The 20,982-nt window shown below is 40.0% G+C and overlaps 1 protein-coding gene across 6 annotated transcripts in view; it reads left to right on the top strand.

The window, feature by feature from the left end:
• The window catches only part of PLCL2 (phospholipase C like 2), a 224,292-nt gene that overhangs the window by 97,602 nt on the left and 105,708 nt on the right, over window positions 1–20,982 (top strand). For 2 of the 6 annotated variants that reach the window (XM_087948068.1, XM_026673572.2), the window contains exons 1-2: window positions 729–1,321; window positions 1,975–2,496. In XM_087948068.1, the coding sequence (XP_087804194.1) occupies window positions 2,191–2,496 (306 nt within the window). In that variant the 5' untranslated portion in view covers window positions 729–1,321; window positions 1,975–2,190. Of the gene's footprint in view, window positions 1–728; window positions 1,322–1,464; window positions 1,531–1,974; window positions 2,497–20,982 lie in introns of those variants that run through there. The other 4 variants (XM_087948069.1, XM_087948065.1, XM_087948067.1 and 1 more) reach the window with 3 other exon arrangements.

Below are 20,982 nucleotides of genomic sequence, written 5' to 3'. Positions count from 1 at the left end.
TCCCATCTTTCTTACTTTTTGGAAATGTCATCTGCATATCCTTGAGCATATACTATGCAATGCATTCATTTCAGTTTGATTTACACTTCGGTAGCGATTTATGGTCAGAATTGATTATATAGGAATATGACTGCTCTAATCCAATCCAGCTGGTCTGATGAATCATTGATAGACATGGGGTATTTTCACAACTGAAGACAACGATATTGCTTAGCATGGAAAACTAATATTTCTGACCATCATTAATGTGGAGGGCATCATTTTTTAACAGAGGGCACAATTTAGTCAGGTTAGGTTTTACTTCCAACACAGATGGAAAATGAAAAGCTGTCAAACATGCCTTTGTGAAAGCATGTTTCTCAAAGTCATGCTCTTCACTGGCATGCTCTTCACAGACAAGCGCATCTATGAAAAAATGCAGCTTAAGAAATAAATTTAAGCAAATACGGTAAGGGAATGACTGAGGAAAGGGCACCCGATGCTTAAAAACAAGCCAGTATTAATTCTGATGTTTGTTTAATTAATAACCGAAGGGAGGGCAGGGTTGTGATAAAGTGGCCTTTTTCTCCTTTAGAGTAGCGTCGGTCCGGGACTTGGGCTTTTCCCTCCGTCCATTCCACCGTAGTGTGTTTGGCCTGCCGAAAGGGGTCCTGGGTGATTGCCCAATCTGAGTAGCGCTCCTTCGAATGATTGACAATTGGGTTAGGCCCACCGCGGTGCAAGAGCCAGAAGCCGAGGCTGCTGCTGCTGCTGTTGTTGCGTGGGTGGACCCCAGTTTGCCTTGCCTTGCCGAAGGGTGTCTCGCTCTTCACACGCTAGTTCCTAGCAAGTCGGCGACTCCGAGAATCTATCACTGCGCGTATCCGGCTTCAGGCAGAGGCGGGAAGGGAGAGGAAGCCGCGATTGCTGCTGCTGCTATTGAGGCCAGAGGAAGAGCAGCGAAGCCAGCAGTAGTGACTTCCCTTACCTTGTGGAGGTGTGTTATTTTGGGCGGGTGAGAAAGAATTGGGCGGTAGTAAATGTGAGAAGTAGCCTAAAGGGTAGCATTAGATGGTGCTGGGGGAGGGGTATGTTGCGGGATCGGGATTTAGAAGAATTGCCAGGGGCAGCGGGCCGAAAGCGGAGGACGTGGGGAAGTGCAGGCTCAGAGTAACGCAGGCAAATTGTGCACGTGGGCGCCCTGTTGCCGGAAGAAGGATCTGTACCAGGTCTTGCAGGCTCCGTTACTGCTGTCGGAAGAGATGTTTGTCCGCGTTGAATCTCAGAGGTGGATCTGTCCACTCCTTTGGCGCGGTCGACCGAGCTCTCTTTCTGGATGGAGGTCCGTACGTTGTTTCCTTCGCGCCCTTTGCTCCCCGGACGCCTAGATAATGAGAAGGGCGGGAATTGTATTTCAAGGCTAACACGCGGCGGGTGTGGATTGTCAGCGGGTATAAAGGGACAAGGCTTGGCTCTTTCCTCAGTGTATTGGAACAGAGATGGGGGAACTGAAAACCAGGGAACGGTAGCCGTGCGGTATGCTTGCTGATGGTTGGGAGGGAAACGGCGATGCTTACCGTTTGCTACCTTAATATATTCCTTTGACTATTCCACTGCAGACGGTGCAGGAAATACTAATTCCCTTTGCCTTGAACTTGCAAACGCGAACTGCTAGTAGCAGCGTTTACCTTTGGGCAAGACTGCTGCGCCTCGTACATCGCACACGGGCGCCTCTAGATTTTTTGGGGGGGAAAGAATTGCGATTGTTTTTCTACATTTCCCTTCCTTTGGAGAAACCGTCTTTGTTGTAGTGGGAAGGGCTTGTAGTCTTAACCTTTGTGTGCTGCTAAAGCGTTTGATTGTAAAATTTCATCGCTTCCTCCTTCCTCATCTTTCGTGCATGTCGTGCTTAATATTTTAAGTTATGAATATTTCTGGAGCCTCTTTTAAGAGCAGATTAACCTGCTATATTCTCCTTTTTCTTGCTTTCCCCAGGTTTATGTAGATCTCAGAGGTGTCTCCAGCACTTTGCAATTTAAACTACAAAAGGAGAGGGGAGCGTTTGGCCACTGGTCTTTTCAGATCTTTTGTGTCGGGGAGAAAAAAAAAGCGGAAGGAGAAGCGCAATCATCATTACTGAGCCTGCAGGAGGTGGAGAAGAAAAAGCAAAGCAGGAAAATCACAATACTTGTATTGCTTCTTTAGAATCAGATGGCGGAATTTGGTAACAGAGGAGGAGACACTAGTGGGGGGAGAATAACCTCCTCCCCAAATTTGGCACATGGAAAGGTGGCTTTTAAAGCAGGTGATGGGGAAGGAGGAGGAGGAGGGGGCAGTGGTATTGCAAGAATCCACTTGGACAGTGCTCGCAATGGGGTCTCCAATGGAGATTGTGCTCTAGGAAACCAAGAACACATAGATTCTCCTCAACCAGGCAGCCCTGCCATAGAGAGAGGATGTTCCAATCTGCACCCAGAAGGCAAATCTGGTATTCCCAAGAAAGCCAGCATTATCAAGGTAAGACAGTATATTTTTAGCTTTTATTGACTCAGAGAAGATAACTTGCTGGGGATACAAAATGACCCTGTATAAGTCAGGTTGTCCTGGTCACTCAGTGTCATAAACAGTTTGATTGCTGATAGGCAGAAACCGCAGCTATACAGGCCAGGAAAGACGTCACAGTCCGAATAACAAGTTTTGTTTATATAAATTAAGAAACATTATCTCTGTAAAAGGTTCTTGACAAATTAGTTGATGGAACTGAAGGTAAATGTTACTGGGGATACAGAAGGACCTGTGCAAGTGAGGTGATCATGACTACTTCGCGTTCTAAGCAGTGTGACTGCTGATTGGTAGTAATTGCAGCTATGCAGACCAGGAAAGATGTCAAAATTCCAATAACAAATTTTGTTAATATGTTTCTTAATTTATATAAAGTCTATCTCTGTAAAAGATTCTTGGCAAATAAGTTGTTACACTCTCAAATTGGATGGGAAGATATGCCACCCCAGGAAAGTATGAAATCAATTCACCTTACACAGATTATAGATTAAATAGTTTTTTGCTGATCATAGGGGCAATTAGATGCACCTGTTTTTCCTCTTGCTGACTGATGAACAGCAAGTCATGAACATGAGGGATTAATGACATTGGTAAGACAAAAATATAAAATGCTTTCTTGAAGGTGACACCATATCATTCAGGAGATTGACAGTGTTAGAAATGAGACAATAGCAGGGGTATCATATAAAGTAAAAACAAAATGTTTCTATGTGCTTTGTTTATAGAGAAAGTATACAAAAAATTTCCCAGTTAAAGCTGCTGATTTGCATGTATACCATCCTGGCTGTTCAGTGCAGAAATGAGCTGCACTAAAACTTACATAAAATAGGATTCTATATGGAGTGACATATATATCAGTACTGCAATCAGTGTTATTTCTATAGTTCTCTAGAAGTAAATGTTTTGGGTTGTCTTAAATTCTATTTCAAAATCTTGTTTGAGATTCAAGGGTAGAACTCAAGGACAGGCATTACCATAATCCATTTGTCAAAATTTTGCATTACCCTTTCTTTAGAGAGTGGCTTTGCAGCCTGTTAATAACTCAAAACAGCGTATGTAAAGTTTGTATGTATGTAATGTATAGCAAAGTTTTTCTACATTGCTAAGTGATTTTCTACACATACACAATAATCTATGTTTGTGTATAAGTATAATCTGATCTTAGTTAAGAATGCCAGATTCAAATATTCTAGATACTTTTAAACAGGGATATTGTAATTTGTGCTATGTTGCATAGTTTATTAAATGTACTTTTAAAATATGCATTTTTATTTGAAATATTTTAATCTAAATTATAACTTATTTTGAAATAAGCTAAGGATCCACGCTGGTATACAAATATGAACTTTGTCTTCTCTGTGTAATTGTTGACATTAAATTACCTATCTAAAGGTCAGTGCAAAACTGCATATTTCTTTTAACATTTTTTGGACATAATTGCTTGACAATTTCTGCATATAATATAAAGTTATTTTTGTATTATCTGTATATCTGTTGTAATTACTTCATGTGGTCTGAGTTTCAGTGCTATTTTAGGTGCATTGGCTCATTCTTATTTTGGACTGGATTGTCTTAGAGCCAAATCCTATATAAGTTTACTTGGAAGTTAGCCCAAGGTTAGGTTCAGTGGAGCTTACTTCTATGTAAATGTTATCAGCACTAAAGCTATATTAATTTTATGTGAGCCATATCTTGGAATTTCATAATCATATACACTGTATATAAATATATATGCAAAATTTCTGAAAACGGGGCTTTCCTTCTTAATGCGCTGTTTATAGATATCTATATTCAGGGTGATTACACTTTCTACACGTGCATGATTACAGAGCAGAAATACATATTCACTGTAAAACAGTTATTTTCCAAATTAAAGTCAGTAATATATGCGATATGTGATATTTTCAATATATATGGTGGCTAATGCAGAAATCTATTGATAAAATGAATAGATTTAAATGTAATAGGTACATATTTTTAAAATGGTTGTTTGTCATTTGATTCTATATATTTCCTCCAAATTATATGGTAAACATTGATATTGAAATAAGGTATCAATCCATATTTATGTAGATATGGTGCTGTTTTTTCCCTTATATACATTGTATTTAAAAAAATATTTGTTACCTTTTTGACTGAGAAATATATTGTTCTTGCTATCCAGTCTCTTACTGTTCTTTTCTTAAATTTCATTTTGTCCAAAGACAGTTTATTTTGTTTTTGCAGCTGAATTTAAGATTTGGCAAAAAATAATCCCAGTTGCAAGAGGAGTGTTTCATCTATTTTCAGTTAGCTTTAAAACCTGATTATTGTCAATTTCGGTTGCATGTATAAAATCTTGATTTAAACTAGATAATATTTCTGAGGGCCGTCTTGATCTTGTAGTAAGGATAGTTCCTGCTTCCAAAAAGCTAGTCTCTGTATTAGTTTCCTGTAGTAGGCCTCATCTCTGTTAAAATTCTCCATGTCCCATTTGTAACCTCTGGGTATTGTGGTTGTGTAGCATTCCTGATTACATCAAAGTTTTCAGTGCAGTAGACGAAGCTAAATGGAAAGTATTGTAAGACTGCACATTCAAGCTCTGGTCCTTTTTAGGATGCTGCTATAGCTATCAGGATGCAGATGCTTGATGCAAGTCCATAACCAAGGTTTTACTTATAGTGAATAAGGCCTTAAACTGCTCAAATTGACTGTTACATAGTTTATCTCTGAGTTCATCTGGATAGATCCTATTGCCTGTGGATAGAATTACAAAATGTCATCCTGTAATTGCTTATAGGCTAACATTCTGGAATTCTCTCTCTCCTGAAATTCTATAGGAGTTTGAATAATGGAGTTTTATTTACTGTTTTTCTTCCCTTCCCCCATTCTTCTTTTTAAAATATCATTTAAATGCATTGTTACTATTTTGCATTTTATATTTTGTAAATCACTTTGCTTTTTTATAGGAGGCAATATAAGGTAATGAACCTGCTTTTTTCATGTGTTTGAGAGTGGGAAAGTTGTAGTAAACTTGGTATTTGTAAATAAGTATATTACAGATAGTACTTATTGTACTTTATTTTTCTATAAAGATTTTTTAGTTTCAATTTTTGTTTAAAAGTATGTCTTTTTTGTATTGTGTATATTAAATATTGACAGTGAGATCTGTTGACAAACAAAATATTTTTCCCTTTTCAATTTGTTACTGTCTCCTATCCTTTTTTGTTTTCCAGTAATATTGCTACTCATGTTTTTCATAATATTCTACATAATGCAAGTAATATATCTCCACTGAGTTCATATTATTTAAAAAATGATGTTTCTAGAAATGCATGTGCTGCTTTATCTCTAAGAGAATTTATTCTTAAAATGGTTGTTTTGGATCAGAGTGTCAAACTCGATTTCATTGAGCGCAGTTCAGGGTTGTGTTTGACTTCAGGGGGGTATGGCAAGAGTGGATGTGGCCAGCTCAACGTCATTTAAATCGGGGGTGCCTTTGGTGGTCTCGGTGGGGCTGGAGGATCTATTGTCTTCAGTGGAGGAAGGCAAGACCAGGGAGAGTGCCAAATCCTTGTCCTCCAGAGCAGTGGTCGTCAACTGGTGGGCCGTGAGGAAATTTTGGTGGGTCACAGAGAAATGTCCCCCTCAAAGCAATTAATCCAGGCTGCGCTGCCCACATGGCCCACCCACCCGCTGACCCCCACCTTTTGGCCGAGTGGAAACCTGCAAAAAGCAGCCGCAGCCCTCACCGGCCAGGATGAGGTAATGATGCTGTTGCAGAAAGAGGGTAGCACAAGCGGGCTGAAGCAGCGATGGAGAAGGCCAGAAGGTGTAGGAGCGCTGCACTACTTGCATTTGCGTGGTACTCCCACACCTTCCAGCTTGCCTCTCCTGGCCTGGGCTTTTCCTCAATGGCTGCAGGCTGTAGGGACGGCCCAGGGCAGGAAAAGTACTGGCTGCTGGTGGTGAGAGGGGGCAGAGTGAGCAAGTCTGTGCCATCAAGTTCAGAGGTCCGGAATCAGGCAGCATAAGTTTTCTTGTCCCTGTTGGCACTCTGCTCTGCTTCCCCCTCCCACAGCCCCAGCCATCGCTGCCTGGGGAAAGCACAGGGAAAGTGAACAGAAACAGCTGGGGCGAAAGAGCTGAGGTCGAGCTAGGCACAGGCAAGAGAAGACAGAAGTTGTCGCCTTTGAAAAGAGCTGCTTCCTGTTGCCTGTGCCTTCCAATCTCCTCTCTTTTGCCACAGCGAGCGCTATGCTTGCTTTCTCTTCATGGGGAAGGGGGCAGCAGAGATGTCTGGGCTGCAAGCCAGGCCTGGAGGAACGCTAAGAATTGCAGGCGTACACCAGAGAAATGCATGTTGGAAATGCCAACACACATTTCCAGAGCTCTCTTCTCTGTCCTGAAGTAGGATTGAGTGGGGAGAAGGGAGCAGAGGGAAGGGTAGTAGGGAAGGAGAAGCCTAGCTGGCTTTCCTTTGGCATGGGTTGTGGGGGAAAAGACCAAATGCCCAGACCAAAAGAGCACCAATGAAAATGGGCTCCTAATAACCAGGATGTTTGTGCAGGTGAGATCTCCAGCCTTTCTGGGCTCAATCCCCCCCTTCGGCCTCCACACAGGGAGGAACACTTCTCTGCTTGGAAGCGGCAGGAGAAACCTGGAGCTTAGCCTTGGGGAGTCCTCTTCGTATGTGGAGGCCGAAGGTGGGGGGGGTGTTGCCTGATTACTAGGAGTCCGTCTTCCTCAGTGCTTCCAGCCTGGCCCTCCTTCTCTCCCCCAACTCCAGGCAGCCGTACCTGGCTTGGGGGAGATATGAGATGACAGGAGACCTGATTGGGGAGGGCTCTGCTTCGGTTTGAGGGGGAGCCAGTTCCTCCCCGGCTAGATCTTCCCAGCCTCCAGGCATCATTTGGCTTCTTTTGAATCCCAGCAGTATTAAATCCTCTTTTCCCCCAAAGGATGAGAGAGGCCTCTCCTTTCCCTTCACTCTGCTCCACAGTTGTGATTAAGCATTTACAATTTTGTTATAATTAAATAAGCATACATACATACATACATACATACATACATACATACATACATATAATTTTTTTATTAAATTTATATTTAATATAAAAATAAATTTTTATATTAAATATATTATCTTTTAAAAAAAATTGTATTAGTGGTCCTCGGGATTTAAAAATATGAGCTTGGTGGTCCCTGAGGTCCAAAAGTTTGGCGACCCCTGCTCCAGAGGATCCTCACCATTACTCTCAGGCCACACAGAGGACCCCCAGAAAGTGGCGCAGGCTGTCCAGAGCCCTAGGCAGCAGAGAGCAAGCCCCCCCGGCCCTTGAGCTCCCAGGGCACCAGGATCCCACATCCCAGCCCAGTCTCACTTTCCCAGCAGGGTGCCGGGCTGCGCTTTTCTCCTTGAGGCTGCTACTGCTAATCTCACTCTTGGCCAGGTTGCTCATGGTGTGTGTGGGAGGGCAATGTGTGTGGGTCAGAGGGAGGCCTACTTCCTCTCCACGAAAGGAGACCCAGCTTTGTAACCAAAGCATCCTCAGTGATAGTTGGGAGACCACTAGGAGAGGTCAGGAGGAAGAGACAAGGGGATGACAAAAGGGCAGCAGGGCTGCTGGTGGCCAAGTGCTAAGCTAAGGCAAGACTTACTTCAGACCCTCTCTCCCTCTCATAATTCCCTTCCTTCTCTCCTTCCTTCCTTCTCCCCTTTTCTTTTTTTGCCTTCCTTCTCTATTCTCTTTTATTCTTCCTTCCCCTCTTTCCTTCTTTTTCCTTCCTTCTCTTTTCCCTTCTTTCCTTCATTTTCTTTCTCTTTCCTCTTTTCCTTTCTCAGTTCCTGTCCTTGGATGCTCAAATGCAAAAGGGGAAACATTTCTCGATACCTCCTTTGCCTTGTGATCAGATGCCACTTTTGTTAGTAGTTTGTTTTGCTATCACTCTTGCCAGTGAAAAATGGAGCTTTCCTTTTGCTGGCAGAGGGCTGCAGGAGGCTTTCCCAGCCAAACACGGAGCCTGGGAAGAGGCAGAGGCACTGCCAGCCAGTACTTCGCTGTTTCCAGGACAGTCCCGCTGGCCAGATCTAAGCACCCAGCCCACGTGTGAGTTTGGCACCCCTGTTTTAGACTCATTGAGAATATAACAAAGGCAGATTCCCCCTCATTTAAGGAATAGTTATTGAAAAAGTTTTCTCTATTACTATTTTTTCTTTTCTAAACATAGTGTCTCAAAAGGAAATGAATAGATACATTTGGTGATTTAAATGAAAACTGCCTTTAAAATTTCAGTTTATATTCTCAATTTCTGAGAAATACTTCTGTGCATTTCAATGATAAATTTATAGTTGTGTACTATGCAAGTGAAATACAAGGCAGAGGAGAACTAGGAGAATGTATATTTCATGAACTGAATTAACTTGTCCATTGCTGGCTATTTCTCAGAATGTTAATGAGGAAGTAAGATAAGATTTTATGATTCTTCTATCTTTAGAAGAACCAATAATCTATATTTCATCTAAGCTGCTCAGGAGATGGTCTACTTTTTTCTTTCATCCTTTTCTGAGGATAATTCTATGAAGTAAGTTGGATTGAAAAGAAAGTGAGTTTCAAGTCTAAGAACCTTCAGACCCTGAGTATCTCTGGTTCTCCTCTAACTATCATAATTTAGGATTAAGTATCCACAATATAGCTCCATTGGTCAGGCTAATAGGGGATCAGATTTAAAATTCCTGGAGAGTATCAGATGGCCTATTCCTGTTCTTCATTAGCTGTTTATTTTGTGCACCATCTATGAAGATTGAATGAAAAGTCTCCAGCTCCATAATTTTAATTGAAGCAGATGAAGCAGAAAAATCCCTAAAATTAACTCTTGGCTATTAAGATTTCTAAAGTAAAGATCTTATTAAAGAATATTTCTGACCGTAATAGGATGAGTTTGGTTTAGAAAAAGAAAGCTACTTTCAATGGAGACTAAATGAAATAATATTTTTGAAATAATATTACAGAAAAAAGAATAGCAAATTATTGTAAAAAGAAAATTACTTTTTTAAAAAATTACATTTTTTAGTAACCTAAATCTGGGCATCAACTTTAGAATTGTTTGGCAAGTAGAGCTTTAGTGATATTTTACACAATGTAATACTTTAGTTAAAAAGAATTGCCAAAAGAAAACGGGTTATTTTGAATGAAATAAAAAGAACAATTACAGAACTATTACAGCAACAGTTTATTTTTATTTTATTTATTTTTATTTATTTTTGTCAAATGTTTACAAGATAATAGGTATAAGTAGAAACATAGTTATGAATACATGGATACATATAAGAAAAAATAAATAAATAAATAAAAGAAACAATAGGACAGGGAAGGTAGGCACATTGGTGCGCTTATGCACGCCCCCTACAGACCTCTTAGGAAAGGTGTGAGGTCAACAGTCTAAGGTTAAAGTTTTTGGGGTTTGGGTAAGAAACTACAGAGTCAGGTAGAGTATTCCAGACGTTACCACTGTTGCTGAAGTTGTATTTCCTGCAATCAAGTTTGGTGCGATTAACCTTGAGTTTGTATCTATTGTTTGCTCTATTCATTGACAGGTAGGACATTGCAATGTATGATTTTATATACTAAGATCGGACCGAAGGTGGAGTAGTTCTAGGTTTTCTAGGTCTAGAATTTTGAGTCTGGTGGCATAAGGTATTCTGCAATGAGTAGAGGAGTGGAGAACTCTTCTTGTGAAATATTTCTGGACTTTTTCAACTGTGTTAATATCAGATACGTAATGTGGGTTCCAGACTGGTGAGCTGTATTCGAGTATTGGTCTAGCAAATGTTTTGTATGCTCTAGTTATTAGTGTAATATTACCAGAGAAAAAGCTACATAAGATTAGGTTAACAACTCTTAACACCTTTTTGACTATGTAGTTACAGTGGGCTCTAGGACTTAGCTCATTAGAGATGAGTACTCCAAGATCCTGGACAGAGTTTGGATCATCAACAAGGTCTTGACTATTCAGCCTGTATTTTATTTTCTGATTTTTTTTGCCAGTATGTAGGACAGAGCATTTATTTGTTGAGATTTGAAGTTGCCATTTGTTTGACCATTCTGATACATAGTCAAGGTCTTTTTGAAGGGTAGCAGTATTGTCTGTGGTGTTGAATAATAGCTTTACATATCAGTGAAGAGAACGCAGTTGCTCTTGATATGATCACAGAGGTCATTTATGTAGAGTATGAAAAGAGTTGGTCCTAGAACACTGCCTTGGGGGACACCACTGTTGACAGGTACAGAATTTGATAGGACGCTGCCAATCTTAACCATTTGTTGTCTGTTTAACAGGAATGCTTCTATCCAGTAACGCAGGTGTCCAGAGATACTGTAAGATTTTAATTTTAAGAGTAGTTTGTCATGTACCATTGAATCAAGGGCTTTACAGAAGTCTATGCAGATTGCGTCTATTGCTTTGCATCAATATAGAAATGGAAATAAACATGAATTCTGCAAAGCAAAAAAAAAGAATTTGTGAATAAACCAGGGAAATGGTTGACATATAAATTAAGAAAAGAAAAAACTGAAACTTCAAAAATATCAAAGACACCCGATTAAGGAATAATATGATAGTACAAAAAGCATGTCATCAGTTATTCTAATTTGTACAAAGGATATGATTTCTATGTGCAAAATAGATATTGAAAAAAAAATTACCGAAGAATGCAGCGAAGCAAAGACCCATTATGAATGGACCTAAACAATGAAAGATTTCTGAAATTATTTAAAACAAAAAGTTAAACCAGAAAAAGTGCTGGAACAACATGGAGCTTCTAATTAATGAATGTTTTGGGTGTGAATATTTGCAAATTTTGTAAAATATGATGAATTTTATCATAGGGGAGGAAAGATGTCTGAGATGTGGAAAGATGCAAATATCAATATCCAAAGAAATTGAATCCTTTTTACTACTTACTGCACACTTATGCAAATTAAGGCCTTGTAAAGCATTGCACAAAGAACTGCACACTTCATCTCTTCACCCTGGTTCTTTTAAATTATAAGATTTTTTAGAAGTTTTTTTAAATTTCACCTTTATTATTTTTATAAATAATTATAAAAGGTAGTTGAACATACCTAATATTCTTTCATCCTTGTATTTTCCCTCAACAACAACTCTGTGAGGTGATTTGGACTGAGAGAGTGATTGGCAGTGAGTCGCCCAGCTGCCTTTTGTGTCTGCCAGGACTCAAGAGCACAATCGCTGATTTCTAGCCCGGTGACTTAATTGTTAGAATAAACTGATTCTTTGTTTTCATTTGATTCTTCAGTTCCTACTTCTTTTGTTTACAAAGTACTCCTTCAATTTTGAGGAAGAATGGAAGTTACATAGTAGTAGGTCTGGACAATATGGAGGAACAGGTAAGATGATATTCAATTTTGTTAAATGCCTATTGGGTGAGTCCTGAGATATGAGGCCTTGCATTCTGCTGTTGTAGCAAAATTTCTTTCTTGTGCTTCTGAATATTAACAAAGTTTATATTTTTGAATGTTGCAGTATAACATTGAGTTGATAACAGGTTGAAAGAAGTCCATGTGAATAATATGTATCTCCAAATATTTTACCACAAGTTTTTTTAAAATTAGAGCCTGGGATTTGATTATTTTTTTCCTGCTGGTGAAGATTTATGATCATATTTGATAAACTGACACTTCATTTTTGAATCATAATGAAGGATTCATGATGATGGACCCATCATCTTTGGTTGTCACAATGTTGTGAAAAAAAATTTGACATTTTTATTTTCATAGTATGATTACTGACAAATTTCAATTCTCAAAGCTTTCATCTCTGCTGTCACATGCAGTGAACCCATTTTACAGACTCTTCCAATAATATAGCCTATACCTTCCTGTGAAATGCTGAGCTTAACGGTTACCCTTCAACTAATCCACTGATTGTCCTTTACCAATTTAATGTTTCTTGTTGATTACTGTGATAGATTATGCACTTCATGCTTAATCACACAAATCAGTGCTTTCTGGTTCACCATCTACATAGTTTGGCCCAGTCATGCACAGTACTTGCATCAACAGAGCCATTATATAAACAGCCTACATTTAGCACTGAATGTCATTGAAGGGACTCCTTCAATGATAAAAAATTCTGTCATGATGCATTGTATAAAATGCATTGATAAGTGTTTATTGCTGGCTCCCATTTCATAGCAATTCAACCTTTTCATACAGCAACTTTATCAACGGAAGTGAAAGAACAGATGCTAAACAACCCATCCAAGCTTGTAGCATGTCAGTACTGCCATCTTTTGGCAGCTAATAACATTGGAGGCATTATTTTTCATTCAGGCCTTGATAGATGTTTGGAAACAAGTATTGTCTAAATTTAGGATTCAAATTATTGAATAAATAAAATCATCTATTAGATTTGCTTGTCTGATAATTCTGGATTAAAAGAACCAGTTTAGTCTAGTGGTTAAGGCACCGGGTTAGAAACCAAAAGACTGTGAGCAAGTCCTGCCTTGGCCATGAAAGCCAGATAGATGACCTTAGGCCGGTCTTCACACTCGGCTCACCCATCTCACATGGTTGTTGTTGTGGAAAAATAGGAGGAGAAAGGTCTGTTAGATATGTTGGTGAATATGAAAGGTTGAATATAAATAAATTAAGAATAGAAGCAGTGAAAACTAAAATATATATTTTCCAAAAAATTGTGAGTTTTTTGTTTTGGAATATTTAATGTTTTTAATGGTTGGTATATAGTTTCACTAACAGCATAGAGAAGATTACTGTAGTTCCCTAACTGGTTTCCTAAGACAGTTATTCTTATGAACTAATTGAGGCTGCTTATAGTAATAATGTAATGCTGTAGACCAGGGGTTGTCAATCTTTTGGACCTCAGGGACCACCAAACTCATAATTTTAGATCCCAGGGACCATTAATTAGTTCTGTGGGTGTGGCCTAATTTGTGGGTGTGGCTTGGTGGTCATGTGACTAGCTGGGAATGGCTTGTATGTAAATATTATAAATATTTATATAAATATTGATTTTTTTTAATAAAAAAGAGCAACTTTTACCCAAAATCAGGTAAAGTAGGCAGGTAAAGTAGGCAGATTGAGTTGCTCACAGAATCACAGATTCATTCAGAAATCTATCTATCTGCCATTGGCCAGCTCAGTCTGTCACATAAAATTTGCTTGCAAGCAAACTCATAAAATTTGCTAGCAAGCAAACTCACAAAATTAACTCCCAACACACCATGTATGTAAATATTGAATTTTTTTATATAAAAAAGCACCTTTTATCCAAAATCAGGCAAAGTAGGTAGATTGAGTTGCTCACAGAATCATTCAGTCACAGAATCATTCATTCTGCCATCGGCTAGCTCAGTCTCTCAAATTTGCTTGCCTTGAGTCTGCACTGAATTTGCTTGCAAGTAAACCTTCAGTCCTAAGGGAGGTTCGGCTGTGCTTAGCTAGAAAGCAAGAAATCCAGCGGGCCACCTGGGATACCTCATTGAATTCCATTCCATTCCCATTCCCTTCCATTCCACCCTATTCCCATTCCCACTCCATCCTATTGCTATTCCATCAAATCCTATTCCCATTCCCATTCCATTCTCTCCTATTTCCATTCCATTCTATTCACATCACACCAGTCTCAATCCGCTTTTGGAATCTTACTGGTTTTCCTGGAGTTTCCTCTGAATGTGCCAAACGCACACAACAGGCTCGAGCAAGGGCTCCGCACGTCTGGCAGGCAGGATTGGATAGGGCAGGCATCATTCGGAGAAGATCTGGCAAGGAAGCCCCAAAGTGGGGGCACAACAGCCATTGAGACACGAGTGAGCTAGGGAGCAGGTACCGCAACAGTCGCCCTGCCACTTTCTTCCACCCCGCCGCCACCACTTGACTGCCCTTCCTGCCTCTCCCTCAGGGGCAGAGACAGCCATCCTCAGCCTCATCGGCCACCACCCTGGAATTGCTTAATGCTGAGTGAGAGAAGGAGGGGCAGCCAAGAAGTGGGAGCAGGGGGGAGAAAAGGCACCCACTCCATAGCTCTCTCATGTATCCCAGTCCCGCTACTCCAACAGGTGCCTGCTGGCTTGCAGGAGCCTCTTTCAGGCCAGGCTGGGAGCTCCAGGGCCGCCATGGCTGCTTGCTGGCTTGGAGCACACTGGTTGATCCCTGCCCAGAGTCTGGAGCTAAGAAGCGGAGGTGGAGGGACACCACCCAATGTACAAATCCTGCCATTAGACCAGGATGAGGGTGGGGACAGGAGGCACCTCTCAGAGGCTGAAATGCGCTCAGCTCCCAGCGTTGCATCACTCGTGCAGTCCTCCCACCATGTGGCTGTCAGAAGGGAAGGAAGTAAGGAAAGAGGCTTGTTCAGAGCGGCTGATGCCATTGTTCCTGGGAGCGAAAGGAGGCAGGCTGCAAAGCTCTCCTCGCGAGTGAAGGGCTGCACCTTTCTCTGGCCAAGGAAAGGGCTCAAAGATTTGCCATTGTCGCTCCGCCAGAGGGGGAGTCAAAGGGTCTCAGTGGGAGAGGCTCCGATGCTGTATAATTAAACATCACTTCCAAGAGTTATGCTTAGTGCCAGGGTGGCACTCTCCACTAAGGGTGCCCACTCGCCCTCCACCCACCTCGGACCCCACATTCAGTCCGTGACTGGGGGATCTGCTTCTTCTGGGCTGGTCCGGCTGCCTCGAGAGAGCGCCGTGCTGGAGTGCGGCATTCTCTCGGTCCTCTCACCCCTCTCTGCTTCTGCTCTGTATCACCCAAGATGAATGGAAAGCACGCACGTACCTGGCACTAAGCACGACTCTTGGAAGCGATGCTTAATTACACAGCATGTGCAGCCTCTCCCGTTGGGGCCCTTCGGTTTTTCCTCCCCAGTGTAGAGATGGTGGACTGAAGTCCCTGGCAAATCTTCAAGTTCTTTCTTCTGTTGGCAAAAGGCGTGGCCTGTTTTTGGCCTTCCCTGCCCCCAGAAGCACTCTGCCAGCCAAAAACAGGGTGCAGTGATGCCTCCCGGGGTCTTTGTGTGCCCTGTTTTGCCCCCCCAGCCCCAGAAGCACTCTGCCAGCCAAAAACAGGGTGCAGGGATGCCTCTGCCCACCTGTTTTTGGCCTGTCCTTTCTCCAGAAGCACTCTGCCAGCCAAAAACAGGATGTGGGGATGCCTCCCAGGGCCTCTGTATGCCCTGTTTTGGCCTCCCCCACCCCAGAAGCACTCTGCCAGCCAAAAACATTGGCCTTCCAGTTCTAGCTGGAGTGTCCTGCAAAAGTAAGTCCTGTGCTTGGCTGAAGGGTGGGTGGGGTGATGTGGGCAGGGCAGCCTCATGGTCCTGCGTGGACCAGTTTAATGGCTTCTGAATATAGAAATCATGACTGCTTAAGCAATTTTATTGGAAATAAACATATCTAAGGCATTGTTCTCTAAAAATTCTTCCCATTTACTTCATCAACCTTTGATGCCCAGTTTTAAATATAAAAGTAGTTCACAATGGACAACTGTATTGGAGTCTGCTCATTATGGTCAAATATAATGATGGCCATTAAGTGTTCATTTGATTGCCTCACAACCCCCTATGCTGTTATTCCTGATGCAGGCAATAAGTGGAACATGAGTTACCTCAGGAACACTGGGAGAAGCCCCAGGAAACTGAGCTCAGGTCCTGCCCTGGGCCTCCCAAGGCTTGCCCTATCCCAAGGTAGCCCACATCAGACCCACAGCTCACCTCACTCCCTACATTATCCATAGTACGCTTAATCTTTTGAAGATCTGTGGAGTTCAGATTAGGAAAGGAGAGTAGGCTGCTCCATGTCTTGCTCATGTAGTGTGTTCCTGGAAGCAGCCACTATTTTTGGCAACAATGGATTATGGGTGCTCCAAAAATGGTGGCTGATGTCTGGATCATGCCATATGGCCTAGGAATAGAGTGCCTTGCTCTGTTTTCTTCATGCAAACTCCAGACTTCTATGGAAATTTTTAGAGTTTATGTTCAGGAAATCTAGCAGGCCTTTTTGTTCTTGGGTTGTGGAGCACAATTCAGAAAGTGGTGGCTTTTGATTTCCGGTTTGTCGGCTTTGCGAGCGGTAGGGATTCGCGAAGCTGCGCGATCCCTGCCGCGCTAGCCGTTTTTGGGGCTCCGACCCGAAAGGGTGCGGAGCAAGGCTGCCCTGCAGGGGCAGCTGAAGGTAGGGGGATCCGGGAAAGGGTTTGGGGGTGCTGCAGACCCCCTCCCTAGCCGGCAGAACCTCCTTTTACCAAGACGGTGCAGCGGCGGTCCGTAATGGCCGCCACAAAGAAGCCGGCAGCTGGGCAAGTATGCGCTGGAGGAAGAGGAGAAAGTTTTTGAAAAGTGAAAGTTTTCTTGGTTGACCTAGGACTCTAAGATATATTTAATTTAATTCCTGAAAATGATGGCTTTTTGTATGATTCTTTCCACAAGAGGAAATAAGCGGCAATTCTGAGGTGCTGAAAGGAAAGTTTACTCTCCCCCCCGACGGAATTAATAAATGGATATTGAGAAACCTGTTTTTTTTTCAGGTAAAACTAGCTTTTTGGGATAAGTCGGAAGGGAGAGGACAAAAAGTATATTTATCTGGTTGGATTTTGTTGGAGGAGATGCCTTAAGGATTTGAAAACAGAAATAAAATCTTAATAAGGCTTCAAAACACAGATTTGAACTTTCTTTTTTCCTTTGTCTGATACTACCCCTGGAAGAGAAAGGGGGAATTTTGGCTTGGCTTGGATTGATTGAGGATTGTGGACTTTGGGGTTGTCTTGTTTTTCTTTTGGAATATTTTGGTTGGTGTGAGAAGAAAGAGGGGAAAAAAGAAAAGAAAAGATCTACAATGGCTTTTTCCTTTGAGGAACTGAGGGATGAATATGAGCAAACAAAAGCAGCCTGTAAAGATGGTATGGAAAAAGCTTTTCTTTTTTTAGAAATAGTGTTGGTTAACTACGAACAGACAATACAGATGGAAGTAGAAGAACAACAAGAAGAAGATGAAGACGCCATCTTCAATGAACCCCAAAATTCATCTAAGAAAGAAGGAAGGAAGAAAGCGAGGAAAATGAAGGACTTAAGATCTAAAAAACATTTAAGAAAGAGAAAAATATGATGCAAAATAAATACAATGATAGCAAACAAGAGAAAAAGGGAATACAACAGAGAAGGGATGCCGGCAAGACAGAGGTTAGAAGAAGGGGGGTAGGAAGATTTGGTGGGGGAAGAAAGAAAGGGGAAAGACGGAGAAAAGCCACAAAGTTTTAAAATTAGATGGGAAAAGAGGAATCCTTTTTAGGGATAATGGGTAAAGCATAAATTTTTTTAAAAAGATTCTGCAAGGTACACAAGATGGTACTGTAACATCCGTATTAGAAATAGAAAATTAGAATGGCTTAAGAGTTAATAAGAAATTAAAATGTTGAAATGTTTAATAATGATTGATTTTTAAAATGTAATAAAATATTGAAGGAAAGGCAATGAGAATGCTATAAGATTTATTATTTAGATTTATTATTTAACTACGTATTTAGGAGGATATTATGTATTTAAACATTTTTGATTTTTACTCTGTTTTTATTGTTACTAAAAGTAAAAATTAGTAGATAGAATGTACCAAGCAGAATCAAATTGGGTATTAGGTGTTATTTTAAATGTTAATTTAATTAATTTAGGGAGAGGATAGAAAGGCATCATACTCTGATTAGAGATTTCAGGAGAAATTTTTTTTTTTTCATTATAAGGAATGAGATAGAGGGATAATAAAGGATGGGCAAAAGATACAAATATAATGATTTAAATTAAGATGGATTGAATAAGAGAGAATTATGAAGAGTGAAATGTATGGAGAAGTTTATATGGAAGATACAGAATGGTAAATAAAATAAGTAATGATCTGTAAGATGAGCATGAATATAATTAAAGCCCATATAAAGAGAGGTACCTGGGGCCAAGTTACTTTACTAAAAGATTTTTTATATGTATGTTTGTGTTTGTTTATGTCTTTGAGAGTATTGGTGAAACCTTGTAGAAACATAGAAAGAGAGTGATGATAATCAAGTCAGAAAGAAATAGATGAAATAATATAGAAATGTATTGTATAAGATAAGGTTTTATCTGACTTGTTAAATCTATAATGGAAAAAGGTTCAAATATGTAATGGTTGATGATGATCTGTTTGTTTTTTGAAATTAATAAAACTTGCTTTAAAAAGAAAGAAAGAAAGAAAGTGGTGGCTTTTTTTCAAAGTACCCACAATTCAATGTGATTTCCCCCAAAATGACAGCCACTTCTGGGATTCTGCCACTTGGTCCAGGAATGAAGAGACCTACTCTGTTTCCCTGACATAAGCTTCCGGAAGCTTTACAGTGACCTTGAGCGCTCTGTAGCTATTTGATTCTCACATTAAGGAAGCAGAGCAGGCTGCTTCATTTCTGGCCATATGCTCCAATCCTGGAAATGGCTGCCACTTTTAAAGCAGCCACAATTCAATGCTGTCTTAAACTGAGCTAGAGATCTTCAAAAGGTAAGTAAGGAGGAGATTGTGGTGCTTAATGGAATGAGAAACAGAACCTAGTGGAGGAGTATAGGGAGAGATGGGCAGGGTGGCCACCATAGTTGCTTATAAAGGCAAATGATTGCCGAAGCACTGCAATGACCATAACTTTGGAACCTGATTGTGAATTTTTTTGGAGTCCATCGAATAAGTCAAATACTACCTGTAAATATAACAGCCATGTATAAGTAATTGCCAAAGAATGGCTAGTGAAAAATACATCTCGAAACATACAAAATTTTTATTGCCTGAATATTCTGAGGTTGAATTCTATTTTTTCCCACTGAAGCAGCATAGGTATAATTTCTTGTAATGTAGCTTTTCAGTTTGGGATTCCAAAGGAAATAAACTGCATATTTGTTCTTTATTAAAAATAATGTTTTTAGCACTCCAGCTTTGGACTGAAGCTTAACATAAAGCAGGCATATCCCGCTATAAATAGCTCCATGTGTGCTTACAGTATTTTATTATAAAATGTATTTGTTATGTAAAATCAACAAAGCAAAGCAAACATATATGTTATGCTTTTTCCTTTTATGATAAGCAACTGTCTGCATTGCACAGAGGAAGTAAGGAAATGCTATTCAAAGAAATTAAAGATATGAGGTAGGAAGGAAAATAATAGCATTATATAGCGAATCTAGTCTATTCCACTAGCATTACTTTGTATATGTATACCATATTAACCCTGCAAGCTATCATTATTTCCATGTCCATATATTGCTATATATATTGCTTTTTATTCTTTAAATCAGGCATCCAATCACAGATGTGGTTCTGAACGGCAACTAATGTGGCTTCACAAGATCGTAAACTTTTAAAATTATTATATGATTTATAATATACATTGACTACTTTATATACTTTAAATACAGCCCAAAACAATACCTCTTCACTCAGTGAGTGCTGCCCAGCCAAGCTGAATGTGGATACCCATGCTTTAAACTTTTTGTTTCTTCTGATACATCTTATTAAGTCCATCTAGCCATAACTTTCTCAATACAACTCATTTACATTCATACATATACAAACATGCACACACATATCTTTATTCTTAAACATTCTCAAATTACTTCAACATACTATCAGACTAGATTTTTCTTTTCTTCTTTTCAGTTATATTTAATTTGTGGAGACTGCTTGGGCAAATTCCTGCAGTTTTCTTGGCAAGCTTTTCTTGGTAACAAGATGCAGCGAGTTTGACACTCCCGGCTTAAACCATACACCAAATTGACTCTGTAATCACATCTGTATTCATCTATGTTCATTCAATGTCCATTTTTGTCTCCATCTCTTGTTGAGAAACCTATTATCACCTAACTTTCGTATAACAACTTTTCAAAATCAACAGGATACTTTTACATAGTCATATCCACTGATTTCAATGCTGGTTTGTATATTCCTTATAAGGAATCATATTGTTCATTATCTTTCTATCAATATTTACACATACAGGTAATCCTCAACTCACGACCACAATTGAACCCAAAATTTCTTTTGTTAGTGAGTTTTGCCCTGTTTAATGACCTTTCTTGTCACAGTTTTTCGGTGAATCACTTCAGTTTATAAGTTAGGCGTGTAGTTGGTCAATGAATCTGGCTTCCCCATTGACTTTGCTCATCAGAAGGTCGTTAAAGATCATTTCTCATAGTTGGTACAACAACAGTTAAATTGCTAAAGAATGTATTTCATAATATTTCTCATGTAGAGCATCATTAAATGATAAAATACATAAGAGGAAAATTATGAGATTAAGTATTTTGTCAGGATTAAGATTGTATTTAATAAATGTGCTTATCTGTATGGAAAGAACTGTATTAAGAGAGAAAAGATTATATATTCCTAGAAGGGAATCTTCTGTTACTAAAGAAATCACATCTTTA

The sequence above is a fragment of the Notechis scutatus genome, chromosome Z, assembly GCF_049901735.1.
Source record: "Notechis scutatus isolate UNSWTSFEM ecotype Mainland chromosome Z, rNotScu1.2, whole genome shotgun sequence".
Lineage (NCBI taxonomy): Eukaryota > Metazoa > Chordata > Lepidosauria > Squamata > Elapidae > Notechis > Notechis scutatus.
Note: the sequence above shows the minus strand (reverse complement) of the source record. Positions and strands in the feature narration are given on the sequence as shown.